Source organism: Drosophila biarmipes, chromosome 3R, assembly GCF_025231255.1.
Source record: "Drosophila biarmipes strain raj3 chromosome 3R, RU_DBia_V1.1, whole genome shotgun sequence".
NCBI classification, from domain to species: domain Eukaryota; kingdom Metazoa; phylum Arthropoda; class Insecta; order Diptera; family Drosophilidae; genus Drosophila; species Drosophila biarmipes.
In genome coordinates, this window is record NC_066616.1 from 25,350,218 (window position 1) to 25,367,106 (window position 16,889).

The 16,889-nt window shown below is 42.9% G+C and overlaps 1 protein-coding gene and 1 long non-coding RNA gene across 7 annotated transcripts in view; one reads left to right on the forward strand and one right to left on the reverse strand.

Moving 5' to 3' along the window:
* Positions 1-167: 167 nt before the first annotated feature.
* LOC108024736 (uncharacterized) overlaps positions 168-16,889 on the reverse strand; it is a 61,560-nt gene continuing 44,838 nt past the window's right edge. For 3 of the 5 annotated variants that reach the window (XM_050889077.1, XM_050889076.1, XM_017094833.3), the window contains 5 exons: positions 13,993-14,182; positions 12,161-12,252; positions 11,816-11,926; positions 2,477-2,746; positions 168-2,278 (listed from right to left, as the gene is read on the reverse strand). In XM_050889077.1, the coding sequence (XP_050745034.1) occupies positions 1,898-2,278; positions 2,477-2,746; positions 11,816-11,926; positions 12,161-12,252; positions 13,993-14,128 (990 nt within the window). In that variant the 5' untranslated portion in view covers positions 14,129-14,182 and the 3' untranslated portion in view covers positions 168-1,897. Of the gene's footprint in view, positions 2,279-2,476; positions 2,747-11,815; positions 11,927-12,160; positions 12,253-13,992; positions 14,186-16,889 lie in introns of all 5 variants that reach the window. The other 2 variants (XM_050889075.1, XM_017094832.3) reach the window with 1 other exon arrangement.
* On the forward strand, positions 12,956-13,853 carry LOC108024737 (uncharacterized). Of its 2 annotated transcripts, none has more exons than XR_007764667.1 (3): positions 12,956-13,280; positions 13,345-13,423; positions 13,508-13,853. It is a non-coding gene; the product is annotated as an uncharacterized LOC108024737 (long non-coding RNA). The 2 variants fall into 2 exon arrangements; XR_001768181.2 differs by having other exon boundaries at positions 13,345-13,449; positions 13,508-13,848.

Sequence of the window (16,889 nt, forward strand, 5' to 3'; positions counted from 1 at the left end):
GCTGCTGTTGTTGGCCAACACGGGCAACAAGGACCAACTTCGTCATCCCTAGGATGTGCCCTAATAACAGGATCAGTGCCTTAATTATGCGCACCTATAATGCAGGGTGACAGGGGCTTTAAGTCCCCCCCCCCTGGTTAAATGGCAATAAAACACGGCACTTACATTTTGTATTATTTATTTATTTCATCATATAATTCTTGCCATTATCGCATTTAATTTTGAGCTAAATTCCACGCCCACATTGGCGTGCTCTTTGTTGGTTTTTGTGTGGTTTGATTTCGTTTGACCTTTTTGGCTTTGCTTAACTCGCATTAAATTATTCATAATTATGCATATTTAATATATAATTTCCTCCAGCTGACTCATTTGCTCGACTCTCGCTTCTGGTTTGTTGTTATTTCCTCGTTTTCCTGTATTTAAGTTTGATTTTACATTTTATTATTAGTTTGCCTTTTTAGTTTAGTTAAGTTTAGTTTCGGGTTTTCAGTTACTTCCACATGCCGCAATACGCTAAAATAATATCGTTTTGTTGGTTTTGATTTACAATATTTTTGCTTCTTGAGCTTACACTGGTAGTGGAAAATTTTCGTTTCAAAATTTTCGTTTCTTAGCTGAGATGCACAAACAAACGCAATCTGGAATCCTTTTCTGTGAGTTTGCGCTGCGCACGAACCTCTAAAAATAGTCCTTTGGCCAAGGAGTTGGGCTTTATTTTCAGTTAGTTCCGCAGAAAAAACTCTTAATGTTATCCAACCAACAAATACGCACTAAATTCTCTTGCCTCGACAATTATTACTCGATAAATATATATATATTTTGCATTTGTTTATGTAAATTTAGTCTAAAACAGAGAGTATCTTATGCTGCTAACACAAACCGTTCGACGGAAACTGAAACTCTAACAGATAATGGACAAAATTAGACCGCAAATAAGCCACAATTGAAATTAAAACAAATTCAATTAAACTGAATTTGGCCGATATACATTTAAGTTTTTGATTTCATTGAGTTTTTCATAAGGACTTAATTAGTTTTGTATTTAACTTTTCCTCCACACATTGCTCTAGCTTTAATTAATGTTTGCCCATGTGAGGGTTTCGTATTTATTAATATATTACTTTGTTTTTTATTTTTTATTAGTTCTTTACAGTAATTATTTACATAACTTATGTGACTAGGCTGCGGTAGTTGGAGGGTAGGGTGTACTTAGTATTTAATGTGTGTCACTTATGCTTATTAATTGTTGTTTTTCTTTTGTTATGTAATTTGTTTGCAAGTTTTGTTTGCAAGTGCATGTGTTAATTTATTTAAATTTATGGATTCGTTTTTTGCCTATACTCTGTGTTGTCTGCAGGCAGTTTTGTTTTGTTTTTTTTTTTTTGTTCTCAAAGAGTTCAACATCACCCCTCCACCCACAACGTATTAAATTTACGCTATTTATTTACCTTTACTATTATTATTTTAACCTTCCCTTCGACCTAGGCTGGAGCTCGTGTGGAAATTCAGCCCCTGCTGACTTATGTTTAATGTATTGTTATTATCAGAATTTGTTGCATGTAGCCAGCGCAAATTAATTAATGCATTGAAAATATTCCTTCGCTTTGAACTTATGGACTGCGACCCAGATGCGTGTTTTTGTTTGGCGAATGAGGCAAATAAAAAAAAAGTATAAAATACAAGGACATGCTACTAGGCAGGGTCGCTGTCGTCAACAATTTTCCCCTCACCCTTTCATTTTTTTTTTTTTTGCTTTTGATTTTTGCATTTTCGGTTGTTTTTTTGCAATTAAGCACACACGTTGTTTTGTTATTTTTTAATTATTTCTTCCTTGGAGGTGACTTGTCCGGCTGCGTTTTGCGTTTTCCCATCACGGTTTTTAAGCTGTCCGCTGCGGTCACAGTTGCGCCATTGCCATTGTGAAAATGGCCAGCGAAATGGCGCCGAAAGCTCCGCAGCAAATGCAGCAGCGCTGCGAGGCGCCAGTTAGCGCCGAATTGTCGGGATCCCCGTTGGCATACCGCTTGGATCCCTCGAGACCGAGCAGGTTCGGCGATATGGTCGTCGGCGGTGCCATGTTCAGGCCGATCCGCTGCTGGACATCCTTGTGGTACATGCCCGTGATGGTCACCGTGCACTTGAGGGTCACGCTGCGCTGGTACTTGCCCTCGAAGAAGTCCAGGAGCACCTGGCTGTGCGGGTAGAGCTCCAGCGAGGAGTACGTGGTGGAGCCCTCGTAGGCGTCGTGCGTGATGCGCTGCTGCGGCGTGGGGTAGATCTGCGGGAGAAGAAGGTGAAAATCAGTAAGTCTTGTCATCAAATTGTATCAAGATTTGATTTTCAAAAGATGAAAATTACTTTAGTGGATAGGAAATATTTAATTTTTACGTATTTTTTTATTTATTTTGATTTTATTTAGCTTTGTTTTTTAGCCTTTTTTTGTAGAGTAAATCCTTTAAGGTCCTCCCCCACTCACCACACGTCCGTTGAGGGTCCAGGAGATGTTGGCCGGCGGATACGAAGGCCCCAACGTGCAGACGGCTTTTAGGTTGTCGTTCGCGCCAATCACCTTCTTGTCCACCTGCATCACCGGATCGTCTTTGGGCATCTCAACCACCTGCATGTGGGCGGATCGAATCTCTGTGTGGAAGAGCGGTGCGTCCTCGGAGACCTCGCACTGATAGGTGCCACTCAGCTCCCGGGTAACACCCTTCAGAGTCACCGACGTGGCGTCCGAGTTGGAGAGCTGAAAGTGGGGAAAGGAAGGATGTGAAGAATATCAAGGTATTGATTTTCATAGAAATAACGTAACCTAGTATGGTCCTCGAGCTCTACGCAAGCACTTCTGGATTTATTGTCTTAAAAGCTATTACTTTGTTTTAATATTGTTCTATCTCAACACATTTTTTAGAGTATCCTATTCGACATCTGTAATATCCCATTGCTGTGGCTACCAAAACCCCTTACGCCATGAAAACGCACAGAAAATGCCTCACTGGCTCTGCTAATATCCCAATCGACTCGAACTCCTTATTTCATTTCAGCAGGTTGCATTTCGGGATGGTCGATGGGGTTGGCCCTCCCCAAAAATCCATTCCCCCACATGAGGTGGCTTGAAAAGCGCAGGCGACGCATTTGTTGGTAATCAGCAGAGCATGAGTAAGTACCAGAAGCCAAATTCCGATTGTTCGGGGTATGCTGAACCCTTGGGGCCAGCTGGCTGGGCAAAATCTCCCTTGTCGGATTCACTGACAGGGTATTCCGGAGTCGAAACCCCTTGGCTGCCGAGCCGCTCTCGTTGTCGCAGTTTAGCATATTCTGTTAATTGCCAGCAAGCGCTTGCCACTTGGCAAACAGTTGTGCAATATCCTACTCAAAATCCACTTCAGCAGCGAACCACTCGCGATTACCTACCAGTGTGTGTTTGTGTGTGTGTGTGTGTGTGTGGGACTGTCGGTCCTTTTATCGCAGTCCTGTCCTTTTGTATTTAAGTTCAGGCAGCAGCGATGAGAACAGCGAGCAACCCATTCGCATTCGAGTTTTGCATATGCCACCAAAGCCAGAGCGCGAACGTTGCCATCGCTTTGTTCATTTGCATCTGTACTAATCCCGGCACGGCTGCCGTTGTTGGTCGCTCCTATAGCTATTGGCATATATCCTATCCCCACCACATACACCCTCAGCTACCCAGCATCCCAGCATGCCTGCCCCACCCCCATCTTTTATCCTTTCTAGTGCCCCCTGGCAAACAACAGCTTTTTACGATTGTTTCAACACTTTGGCGCATTGCTCGGCTTGGCCTGGCTTTTCCTATTTAGTTTGTTGTTTTCTTTCCAGCTAGTTGTGCCAGTTCATTCGCAGATAACGCCGTCGATAAGGGCCGCCAGGCACCTACAACGAACCTTCTGGTATTTCCGCTCCCCCAGCCCACTTCTGGTACAGAACCCCTGTTTACTGGCGGTTGCCAATTGGCATATTGGCCCTGGAATGGCTGCTCCGCGGCCCCTGGCGAGCTGTGGTTTTAGTGGCTTTCGGATTTGTCGACGCTGATCTCGTTACGCAATCGTAAAATGAAAACAAATGCGAAACGTATTGATAAGGTTCTCTGTATGCATAGGGGGCGTGTTCGGGCTGGTTGGGGCATGAATAATGTGCCCTGGCCCAGAGAGATACATTATGATTTCGCATTGGCTTGCATGAGTTATGAGCGAGGGCCCTGCCAGCGAAATAGTTTTGAAATAAATATTTAAGCCATGCCATTAAAGCTGGCATTAGGCAAATCCTAAAAGCAAATACCAGAATTTTTATTTTTTGCATATTATTAACACTTCTATATTATTTTTTAAATATTTTTTTATTGATATGATATGATTTTCAGTGATATTAAAGTGCTTACATCCTCTTAGCATACGACGAAATTCAATGAGTCTTAATCCATTTATGATTTTATATAAGGAATTTTAAACCACTTAATAAGGGCAGAATATTGGATAATTCCTTACGTCTACTGATAATATTTATAAAGTGTTGATATCACCATCTAACTAATTAATTCCCAACTATATTAGTTGTCAGATATTTTTCTGAGCACTCAGACCCGTTGGCTCCTCGTTTTCACTGCGCCCGAGGGGCTTTCGACCCCCGCCTAATTAAATGACACTAATTATGTAATCAAACATATACGGAAAAGTTGTTCCTGCCCCGCTTTGTTTATTCAAGTGCTTCAGCTGTGGCTGGGATTTTTCTTGTTGTCGTGGGCCGCTGTGACTGTCATATTTATTTAATTGCATGTGACTTTATTTGTTGCCACTCGGTACTCTCGGTGGCTTTTTGCGGCGGAAGCGGAAGTGGCAGCGCCAGGAAGCGCGCCAAACAAACGCAAATGTCTGCCATTTTGAGGAATGATATGCCCAGCCGACTTGCACACACACACACACACACAGACCCGCACATATCCTTTTAGTTTGCCATTTTGTAACTGCTCCTCCGGGCAGTCAACAGCAATGAGAAAAAAGGCAGGGAAAACTCAACTCAAGTTGCGTTTGTCGTGAAAAGTTATTTATTTATTTCGTTTCATTTTTTTGCCGTGGCCAACTCGGCCCACTCCGTTTCCCCATTTTTATTTATTTTTATTTGTTGGCTTTTAATTTCTATGTATATTTTACATTGCTTTAGCTGCCGCAGCTGCAACTTGCTGGTATGGCAGAAAAAAAGAGAAAGAAATGATGCCACTAAAGCGTAATTTTGCATGCCAAACACACACAGGAGTTTTCTCGTTTTCCCGCTTTTACCCTTGCCACCCCTTCAACCCATGTGTGAGAGTAAAGTATTGTTTCAATAATTCTGGCTTTATGAAATAATAACTTTACGGCAAAAAAGCTCTCGGCCCGTCTGAGCTGAGCTGCCAGAGTCGTCGAGTTGTAAGAATACAATGAATTTTTATTGCAGTGCCCCGCTGCATCTGCCCCTTTCCCCATTTTCCCACTGCCCTCACAGTTTTCCCCGCTTTCCCCACAGCCATTTTCCGTTCTCTTTCTTCGCCTGCCACTGCTGGCTCCTCGCTGAGTTTCCGCTGTTTGTTGTGCAGCAATTTTAATTTTGCCAACGCTGTCGCATGCGGCACACGCACACACACTGGCCCGTACATATAGGGAGTATCTGTGTGAGCCCGGCTCAGCTGCAGCATCCTCGTTTGCATGCAACACTTTATGAATTATTGCTGTATCAACTCAAGTCGCGGCCACACAACCACACACTCCTATTCCGCACACACACACACACAGACCGCCGCACTCGCATGTGCACGTATTATGTCATGCCGAATTTCCGTTGCCTCGAGCATTGTTGTAACTAACGGCTTCTACTTTCCACTATCCACTTTCCCCACCCCAGGAGCCACCCAGGAGCCACCCAAGAGCCACCCACTTTTGCGAATTTTCCCGCTTTGCCTTTGGCATTTCACAACTTCGACTGCCTAACGCTTGGCGCAAAACCGACCACAAATTTAGTGAATGAGATGTTTCCGGTGCGGTTGTTATTCCTCTTCTGCTGCCAGAGCAGTTGCTATGAACAATTTTTGGTGTTTGGAAAATGCATGGCTTTTTATTGTGCTCATTGTTGGCGAGCGGCAGGCAGACAGCCGCCCGCCCCCACCCACCGAAAGCCACCCAACCAATGCCGTTCGGCGGCCTCTGGACAGACGGACCCAGCTAGTTTCGCCCTGCGATGCCGGGGAGCTGCACACTTCACGAATGCATTTCCCATTTCGCTACTCGCATTTTTATTTATTATGTTTATTTGTTGCCATTTGTCACACAGCCATTTTCCAGCCAAGGCCGCCACCATGGCGTAAACAACAACGGGGTGAAAAAAAATGGGAATGGCTAAGGGAAAATGGCTGGGGAAAATGCCTGCATGTGACTAGCTTGAGTTGTTAATGGAAATTGAAGTGAACTCTCAAAAAGGGGAAGAGCTTTCAGGGCATTAGGATTAAAGTCACATGGGGATGGGAAAAACAAATCGGAAGATGTAAGGTGCTTTAAAACAGTACAAAGCACCTTGGGAACGTTGTTTTTCAATGCTTCTTAAGTCGCTTAATTTTTGTATTTTAAAATGTAAGGGCCTCATGGCCTCTTAAACTCTTAAATTCGAAATTGATGTAAAAAAAACTCGCAAAAATGTCATAGATCCATCCATTTTATTTACTTTTACATAATTTATTTAATATTTAATTAACAACTCCCTCGTTACGATATTGAAGCCCACCCAAGTTGACTTTTAAAACTTGCCTGGATCAGCAGGAAAAAATTAAACCCTTACCCTTTGACCACTTAATTCTCTGCACCTCCCCCGCCCCCTCTCCAGTCTAGTGCATCTAATTAACAACTGCCTAAAGAAGCCCAGCCAAAAAAGGGGAAGCCCTTGGGAGGACATTCAAATGGTAGACCATAGACCGTAGACCATAGACTACGAGGCTCCCTGGACCGAGCAACTTTTTCGGTCACTTCTGTCGCCAGTTTTCCCTTTCCGACCTCCGCCGAAATTTCCCAGTGGCAAGTGCATTAATTTTAAGCGCACATTGCTGTGCATAAATGCGAGGCGTGTCGGGTTATTAACAATGTTAAAAGCAAACGCGCCGGCAGCCAGGACATTCGGCCAAAAGCCAAAAGGACACTGGCTGAGTGTATGAGTGCCAGTGCGAGTGTGTTGGAGGACGACTGACGCTGCCATTACCGCAAACTTAATGCGGAATAATTCCTTCCGTGTTGACAGTGTGCAAAAAGTTTTCGGGGCGCAAATTTCTGGAATCTCCGCGGCTGGAAAAGCGGCGGGAAAGTGCTGAGGAAAAGCCAAGGGGGAAAAACTGGGACAGGGGCACAGGCAAGAGGCCTTTCGACTGGCTGCTTGCCGGGCAATTTTATTGTTGTGGCGGACAATGAATAAGCCGCAAAACTTCGGAGCACTTGGCATATCCTATTCCTGTCCCGCTCGGCATCCCTATCCATGCCACGCCCCCCTTTCGGATGACCCTCAACCCGCTCGGCGGGCGGTCCTGGTAATTGTGTTTTTAATTGAAGATTGCCAGCGAAGCGAGCGCTGTCTCTAAATTAAAAATATAATTACATTTAACATGATGGTTTCCTGTTTATTTCCCCCTTTTTCGCTTCTATATATTCACTTTTTTCGCTGTTGTCCCCGTTGACATGGGTAAAGTACTGCACTTGGAAAAAATATCTATAGGAAAGGTAATAAAATAGGAAAAATGCCTTTTGAGATGGCCTAATGAAAGGTACTTTAAATTACGAATGGTGGTTTCAATTATAAATGTATAATAAACTCAATAACTGAAGTCCTTTATTACTACTATACATATTATTTTCAATTATTGGTAAGTGAAATTGAAAATTGTCCTTACGTTCTTATGTTTCAATAATATATTTTCAATAAAAACGAAAACATTTTTATTAAAGTTTTAATAAAATTAAAATTTTAAATTATTATTGTTTCAATAAAAAAATTATTTAACGGGAAAATATTTTTAATTTTACCTAACAACTATTTTTTTTTTCAAAATAATTATTTAAAAAAAAACATGGTCCTTTTAAAAAGTTCCAATATTTCTTAATTGCTAATTTTTCCCCCAGTGTGATGCATGGCGGCGGGGGCGTGGCTCTTGCTTTGCCCTGCTGAATGACTTTTGAAGTTTTGACGACGCGACTCGGCGGTGACTTCCTGCCCACCGCCTTAATATGCATACATTTACATTCCAATAACGCTCAAGTGGACGACACGAGTGCACTCCGGTCGGCCACGCCCCCATCCTCCAGTGCCTTCGGATGTCATCAGCAGCTGCAGCTGCAGCTGCCTTTCAAGTGCCCGATGCTTTATGCGCCACGCCCACACCTCGCACACCTCGCACACGCCCTCGAAAAGCCCCCTCCCCGCGCTGAAAACACACACATATGCATATGCATAATGGCCGACACAACTTGGCACGGCCGGAACTTTTCTCATTAAGCGTGTTTAGCTGTTTGAAATGATTTAGCAAAAGTAAAACAAGTCAAGTTATAATGTTTTAATCTCAATTAAGGCACTTGCCACAATTTCGTAGCTGGCTCACCAACACTATCAGCGGCCCCGCATTCACCGCCTAGCATCCGCCCCCTCATTTGGCCCAGTTGCCTTGGCATAACTTAAAAATTCCATTTCCATTTGTGGCCTGGCCTTTGACGTTTGCCTTCGTTAGTGTGCCGGCAACTATCAATTTAAGTTGGAAACACAGCTGGTGGCGCCTCATTTCGATTTGTTGCTGCCCCCGTGGTGTAGAGTGCTGTTTCCTCTATTTTTTTTTCCTATTTAGTTTTTGCACTTTTGCACTTTTCAAAAGCCACCTTTTAACATGGGGCATCATCAGCATCCTCATCATCGGGGGGATCGGTCTAAAAACTATGGCCAACCTTCAAACTTAATTGCACAGCGAGCACGCTGGCTAAATCATTTGCATTATGCAATCGACCAAAGCTCACCGGCTCCACTCTCCTCGGATTTCCCATCTTTTCTTACGCTTTTCACCTTCTGCGGTTCACGGCTGATTGCGTCTCAAGCAGTTTTCCCTGCTGCTGCTCGGGAGTGGAGTGGAAATTTGCTCAAATTAAAATGAGTTTCCATCTGCACCGGCAGCGGCAGCGGCGGCCATAAGTAGGCTACAAAAATTTTCACATTAACCTCAATGCCATCGCTGGTTTGTTTGGGTGTGCGAGTGTTTTTGAATAGTTTCCAATTCGCTGGCGATGTAAGGCCAAATAAAAATCGGTTTGAAGGAAGGGGGAAAAAGGAAGAAAATCGGAAAATAATTAACACGCCACTGCCACGCCCACTGCCCACAAAGCCCCAAGGATGCCCCCAATGCAGCAATCGAAATATTTAATTAGTGCAAAAATGCCTTTGAATGCTAATTAGTGGCAAATTAACATCTGAGCAAGGGCTACTTTGCTTTATTTGTATTTTATTCCGCTTTATTTCGTTGTATTCTGGCTTATTCCGTTTTATTTCGCCTCCTTTTGTTTCGGCCACACTGCACTGGGGAGTGCAAATTAAAGACACAATCAAAGCAAATTAATCAAGTCCACGCTGATTGATGTGGCCAGTACGCCATTATCGACACAGTTGGAATGGCCAAATGGCCGAATGGCGAACGGCCAAAAGACCAATAGATATTTTGCTGGAATGGCGGCAGACAGGAAACGGAAGTCGGGCCAAATTATTTCTATGGAGCCACCCCTCGGCCATCACCCCCCCAATTGCTTTGTTTCGCTTACATAAAACAAACATTACTCCATCATTTCGCCCTCGCTTTATGCCATTATTTATGATTATTTAACGGTTCCCCCTTTCGGGGCATTTGAAAAATGTGGCCCGAAGTGTTTGTAAATGAGTTTGCAGTTTTATGTGCGGACGAATGAGTTTTCAATTTATATTTCGTCCACACGAATTTTTCATGGCAAATTCAATTTTATTTATTTATGATTATACGACAATCGATTCGTTTTTCACAGCCCTCGGAAAACGGCGCTGTTACAACACCGATTGGCTGTTTGAATACAAGTACTTGATCAGTCAGCAAGCACATAGCAGATTTTATCGGATTTTGAAATCAAATATTGTAAACTCTTGAATTTGAGGGAGGAAAATATAAGCGAATCTTAAAAGGGTGTGATTTTGACGGCAGTGTTTATTTTTAAATTATTTTATTTGGAGTGCTTATATCGTTTTTTATTTACTATTTGAACTCAACAAAGTAACTATTTATTTTTCGTACAATTTCAAAATTTATAAAACATTAAATTAATGACACATGTTTAATATATTTTAAATGATGATCATAATCTAATTTTTAAGATATTTAAAATGACAGATTTGAAATGATGATAAAATATTACATTTAATAAACCAATTTTTTAGTGCTAGGATACTTTTCCCTAATAAGAAACCATTTGAGTAGCACACATAAACTACTTGTTCTTATTTGAAAACCCATCTTGGCCGGCCATGAATTTTCCAAGACAGCTGAAGAAGTACGGTGATTTTTAAATAGTGTCGGAAAAATTTCGCCACTTTTCACGCCGGACTCTGGGCGAATAATTTATCGCTTACTTTGCGGCTGTTGTTTTTATTAATGAGTGCAGCATGGAACAGCGAATGCCGGGCATTTTTCGCCAGTAGGTACTAGGTGGGCTATTCTATCCGCTCCTCCTTGTTGCCGGACTTGTTTGTTTATTTGCTTGTTTTGTTTGCCAGCAGCCGCGCCATAAACTATTTTGCACTTTTCGCCATATTTCAGCCAGCTGCGAGTGTGAGTGCGTGTGTGTGTGGTGGCACTTTCCAAATTGTAGAGCGGAATATTTCATACACAGACAACACATGCACACTTGTAAATGCAAAACACCACCGAATATTGTAAATAAAAGTGAACAAATATTGCACAGCAATAGAAATAAAATGGGTGACACCGAAAGCGGCGGCAAGATGCTCGCAGCAACTGCAACTGCAACTGCCCGAGGCAAGAGCCCCTGCCCGGCATTGTCCGCATTTAAATATTTGCACAACATTTGAATGCTTTCCCATTTTGCATTTGTTGAAATGCAAACTCGGCCCGAACGAAACACATGCCCTGCTGGTCCAGTGATTTGTCCATTAAGCCGACAATGGGCGAGAAAAAAAGGAACATGTGTGTATGATCGAGACCCCCGACTAGGAGATACAAAGTTCTGATTCAGTAAAAAACGTAAAAGGTACCTATAGCTTGCAAAATGTTGGGACTAGTTAGCATATTTCAGTGGTTAATTGTTGGAAGATACGGATTGTTTTTAAAATACTTTGTAGGTATGTATTTCTCAATTGGGTTTTGGAACTGCTCTAAAGGTTTGTTGTATTTGAGGGATTCAGAAATTCTCTAGGGATTTTTCTGGTACAAAACAGATTTTCCTAGCAAGATTTTTAATATATTTTTCATTACACTTTATATTTTAGAGTATCTTTAAAATGTTTTTCTTTTAAGGGAAAAAAGAAAATTGATAAAATACTACCTAAATAACAGACTGTAGTATTATTTTATTCTTTTAAGTTATATAAATGATCACTTTTTTTAAAAGGGAAAACGGGAAGTTGATATATGAATTCTCTCATCCTATAGAATGCGACCGAATTCGTTCTGATGCTATGCGAATACCCTGAAACCCAGGGAGCTCCCTTCTTAATAGGTGGAAAAAGGAGCAGTTTGAGCGCATTGTGCGATCCCATGCTTAATTTAACTTACATCAACATTAATGCCGGCGACGGCGAAGACAAATGTGGGCTTGGCCTCGCGGGGGACGTAGCGGTAGAACTCCTCCTGGCCGAAGTACCAGCGTACCGCGTAGAGCGCCGCCTGCGGAGGAGCGGAGGGAAAATGCGTTAATGAAAAGCCTGAGTGGGGAAAGTGAGGAGCTGCAGACGGATCTGTAGCACCTGCAGGAGCGGAAGGAGCGGCAAGGACAATAGACGACGGCGGCGCCAAGACAAAGTGCAAGTAATTATAATAATTAAGCATGCCGCCGACGACAATATCCTGCGCATCCTTACTGTATCCACGGCTGCTGTTCCTCGAGGAAGTGTCGCTTACCTGCTCCAAATCGTATTGACAAGACAATGTCGCTGCATTTCCCATGAGGACGGCCTCCGGCACAAATATCTTCAGATCCTTCAGGCAGTGAGCTGCAAGAGTGCGGTGGCAAACATTAATGTTAAAGGATATGTCCCAAAAGTCGTTTAAGCGTAGAGCCCTCCGACTGACGAGTCCCACATGGCGCATACGCAACCAGACGAATTCGATTATGGCCTGGCCAGGCCAATGGGGGGAAAAAGGGACATGTTCGGTTTAAAAAATAAAAATAAAAAACCGTCGAAAATAAAACCCAATTACCCAGCCAGGCGGCAAAGGAAAGGATCCGCCGCTGAACTACTGGGAACTCCACTTGCATGTTAATTTATGACAAAGTCGAGGGGCTCGGCCCAAATTCGACTTGCATTTAATGCAATTTATTTATTTTATTCCATTTCGTTTCGTTTTCGATTCGCCTTTTTCATTTGGCACTCGGCGAATTGCGGAATTCAACACGAGTTGCCACAATTATCAACAATAAACCATGGCTCAGGCGAATCAATTGGAAATTTAAATAAATGCCACTAAAGAGATAGGCCAATATGATTATGGCATAAGCACAGCGTGTAAAATTAATTTGAGTGCAGAGCGGAAAGTGTTATTTTTGCCATCGGGATATGGAATTTAAATTAAATGATTTTTAAAACGATTAAGGAGAGTAATTTATATTTCAATGTATTTTAAAAAAGAGTAGGCAGTGGAAATCGCATTTAAGTTGACAGAGCGGTATAGAAAATTATATAATTATAATAAAATTTAAAACAAGTTTTTCAAATACTGGAAAACCGTGATCTCTACACTTATCAAAAATATTCCGTGACTTAACTAAAAATCGATAATCCGATCATATACTTTGTGATGCAGCCCTGGTTATCGACTGTCTTCTTCTTCTGTGTTGTGAAAATCCTAAAGCGGGCTGGGAACTTACAGTCTTAAATAAATTTGTCTTATTACTGGTTTTGTTGATAGTGCTAACAATATTATTTGGTACTAATTGGTCAATAAGCCAGTTTGGTGAGCCGGGAACATATCTGAAGTCCTCACCCTTGCAGAACTTGGTCGTGGAACTTGCGAAATTGAGGTAAGTCCGATCATAAAACATAAACACACACCCATATATTCCATAAGAACATTTTTTACTAAAGGATCACATCTTTACTTGCTTTTCAAACCCAGTACATGATTAAGTTCCGGTAATTTACACTGATTACATAAAATTAAAAGGTTTTTAAACTCGTATTACTCTGCAAGTACACATCCTTCTTATCCTTCCTCATAAAAGCCCGCTATAAATATGACTACTTTCAGGCTCGAAGGGCAGTTGTGTTCAATAAATGAACTGTGCCCGCAACGCTTCACACATGTCATTGGAAAACTTTTCATCGATTTGTGGGTTCCGGGCTCCGAGGGAGCGACGGAAGCAAGTGGAGTGACAGGCATGTGGTTGGCCAAATTATGGCAACTTTAATTGAACAAACCAATATTAATCAAAGGCCAGTGCTGGCCGACTCCGGGGCATTTAATAAATTGACTACTTCACCCAATCGTCGGTCGGCGGAAGAGTTGGTCGAACTGGTCTGGTTGATATGGTTGGCCATTGGGTGAGTCAGTGCATAATATGAACTGTTATTTGGTAGATTAAATAATCAATTTTAACCGCGCCCCCGCAACACGCAGTTGGCATAATAAATTCAGCTTGTTTAACATGACAGAGCCGGGGCCAAAGGAGCGGGGAAAAAGGCAGCGGAAACCCAGCAATATGCCATTTATATATGGGTCTTTTGAACACTTACCACTGAGCAATAACTCGGAGATTATAATCCAGCTCAACGCCAGCATATTGAATGCCGTATGCAAGGCTCCCGGTCGGCTGGCGTGGCTCATCCTTCGTCCTTCTCCGCCCACTGGCCGGATCCTTTTGCTGGCCATGTCTGTTTGTTGCCGCTACAGTCGCAATATCTGCTGCTGCTGCTGCTCCTGCTGCTGCTGTAAAGAGTTGCAGTGCATGAGAAAAAGTTTGAAGCACAGTATAATCATATTTGAGATGATGCTCTCAGGCTTATTGATAACTGGCTGGCTACTTGTCAAAGTTTCAGCAGTGGCAGCAAATTGAAATGTTGCTCTTCCATCTAGTCCCCATCTTCAGTCTATTTATCCTCTATCTTAGTGCTCTTTGTTTCTATGTGTAGCCCCGGTACTTCTCTATATAGTACATCCTATGTCCCCGTTTCCCGTTTGACAACTTTGTAAGGCTTTCAATGACACGCGTCCGTAAGTTTCAACAGCTCGACGTGCTTAAAAAGTTTGAAACAAGACAAAAACCTTTAACTAAACAGCATACAACACAGGCACTCTCTGTGTGCGTCTGCGTGTGAGTGTGTGTGTGGGCCAAATGGCATTAAGCATACGCAGCGTACGCCCAAACCAAGCCGGAGCAGGGCAGACCAGACGGATGCATCAGGACACCCACTGATTGACAGCTGGGGGCTGTATTCGGCTGTATTCAGGAGATTGTGTGTGTCTCTGACAACTGAAATAGATTGGATGTGGACCGTTGTGGACCGTCGAGGACAGCTGAGGAGCGTCCTGGAGGAGAGGTGCGAGCCGGGTGGCTGCTGACCAAAACATTGAAAACAATTGTCAGTTGCTGGTTGCATTTGTAACTTGGCTGACAGGACAAGACGACTGCTTCTTGTATCAATTAGACCACAAAATCAGCAAGACCAATTGTTTGGCTTCCATTTGGCCGCAAAAACAGAAGCTAATGGTCAAAAGTTACAAATGGTCCGCAGGCGAACAGTGAAGCTTATGGCTGCTGCGTTCAGAGGAGGATATTTTGATAATGATATCATCATATCAACGCATTAACTCAGGGCGCCCCAAGCACTTAAGCCCGGGTCGGGGCTTATATGTCATTTACTGCACTCCCAACTGAACGTTCTTCGTCTTAAGGTCGAGTGCGCATAGCGTTTTGCTACTAATTTTGGACGGCAATCCCCCGAAATAAACAGAGGACCAAAGAGACAGAGAGATACAGATTCAAAACCCAGCAATAAAATGCCATTAGAGTGGATGGACCGGGGTGGCCTTCCAATCATTTTGTGCTTTTAAGCATGCGACTCAAAGTTATCGTCGTCGTAGTCGTAGTCGCAGTCCCTCTGCCGCAAAAACAACAAACGCATTAACCTACACACCCCCAGGATGAGGGACCCAGGATGAAGGACCAAGGAAGCAGGGCGAAGAAGTGTTGCCTTTGCATTTTGCATGCCCAACGACCTTCCCCATTTCGAGCATATCGTTTTGCAAATTGTCCGGCAGATTGAGGGACATCCTCATCGATTTGTTTGCTTGTGGGTTTTCCGGATCGACTCTGTTAAATGCCCTCATGTGAGCATTTAAATTAAATTTAAATATTATTGTAGGCAAGTCGATTATGTTCGGGTCATCATTTTGAACTTTAATGTTTCGGTGTTATTGTTTGAATGGCCCTATCCTGGCCCAGGAGCAGCAGCCACAGCAGCAGCAGGCTTTCTCTGACTAATAGCCTTTCTGCTTTCGGGGCACTAAGGGAAATTATTTTGCGGTTGCCTGGCTGGCAACGGGGGGTATGATATCCTGCCGAACTAATGCCCCGTCCCCGGGCACACCCTTTGTTCCTGGCTATTGTCTTTGTGTTCTCCGCCATAAGGAATTCACAAAATTTGTAGTCCGGCTCAAATTTGATAAAAACAAGTTTCCAAATATTTCATTATGATTTTAATTGAAATTTCTACGCATAGCAAAATAATGCCCCTAACCGAACCGCCCTGTGTTCTCTGGAGGGTTAAATAAGATTGAATAATTTGATTTAATGTGTATGTGTTTGGTTGGCTTTTCCCCGGAAAAGCCAGCGAGGACCGTAGATCAAAATAATAAACAGCGTAAATTAACAAATTATTCTGCGCTCTCCAAGTGGCAACAGCATTTTTCCCTCCGGCGGTGTAATTAAAAAAGTTACAGCTCCAGCTTAATAAAATGTCCAGTGCATGTATATGTGTGCTGGATTAACTTTTTTAAAGTGCTATAAAACAGTTGATTATGGCGTCATTAACGGAAATCTAAGCGCTGGGGAAAAATAATCAAATTAATTTTTTATGTACAAAGTTTGCAGTTTCCCAATAAGAGCCCGGCTCATCATAAGCAGTCAGCTTTGAAAAGGGCGCTCAGCTTAATGGGAAATGGTTTCCCAGCTCGAGAGGTCGGGGGGGATTTGGATTCTTGGGAAGGCAACCGCTCGTGACGATGGCAACGAGGCCAGGGACAAAGGACAATGCCGGATATTCAAATTCCAAGGAGAAATTCAATTGAAAGTCAAATCAAAACAAAACAAACGAAAATCCGTAATTGACAACATTTCAGCTGATAATGAGCACTTTGCCAGGGGGGCAACAGACTCGGTCACGAATGGACGATGGAGGGGGCAAAAGTATCTCTACGTGGGCATATCGGTGAAGTTGAAATGGATGGGACGCAATAGAATAGGTGGGGATTGGTAGACACGTCAGCAACCCATCTGTATAACCATCATGCTGACTGTTGAAAGCCAGTGGCCAAGCCAATTGATATGATTTTCCGGAATGACATGAAATAGTTGGCACAAAAGAGTCTATTGGTGTTTGTGCAATAACAGCTACACTCGAATTAAAACATT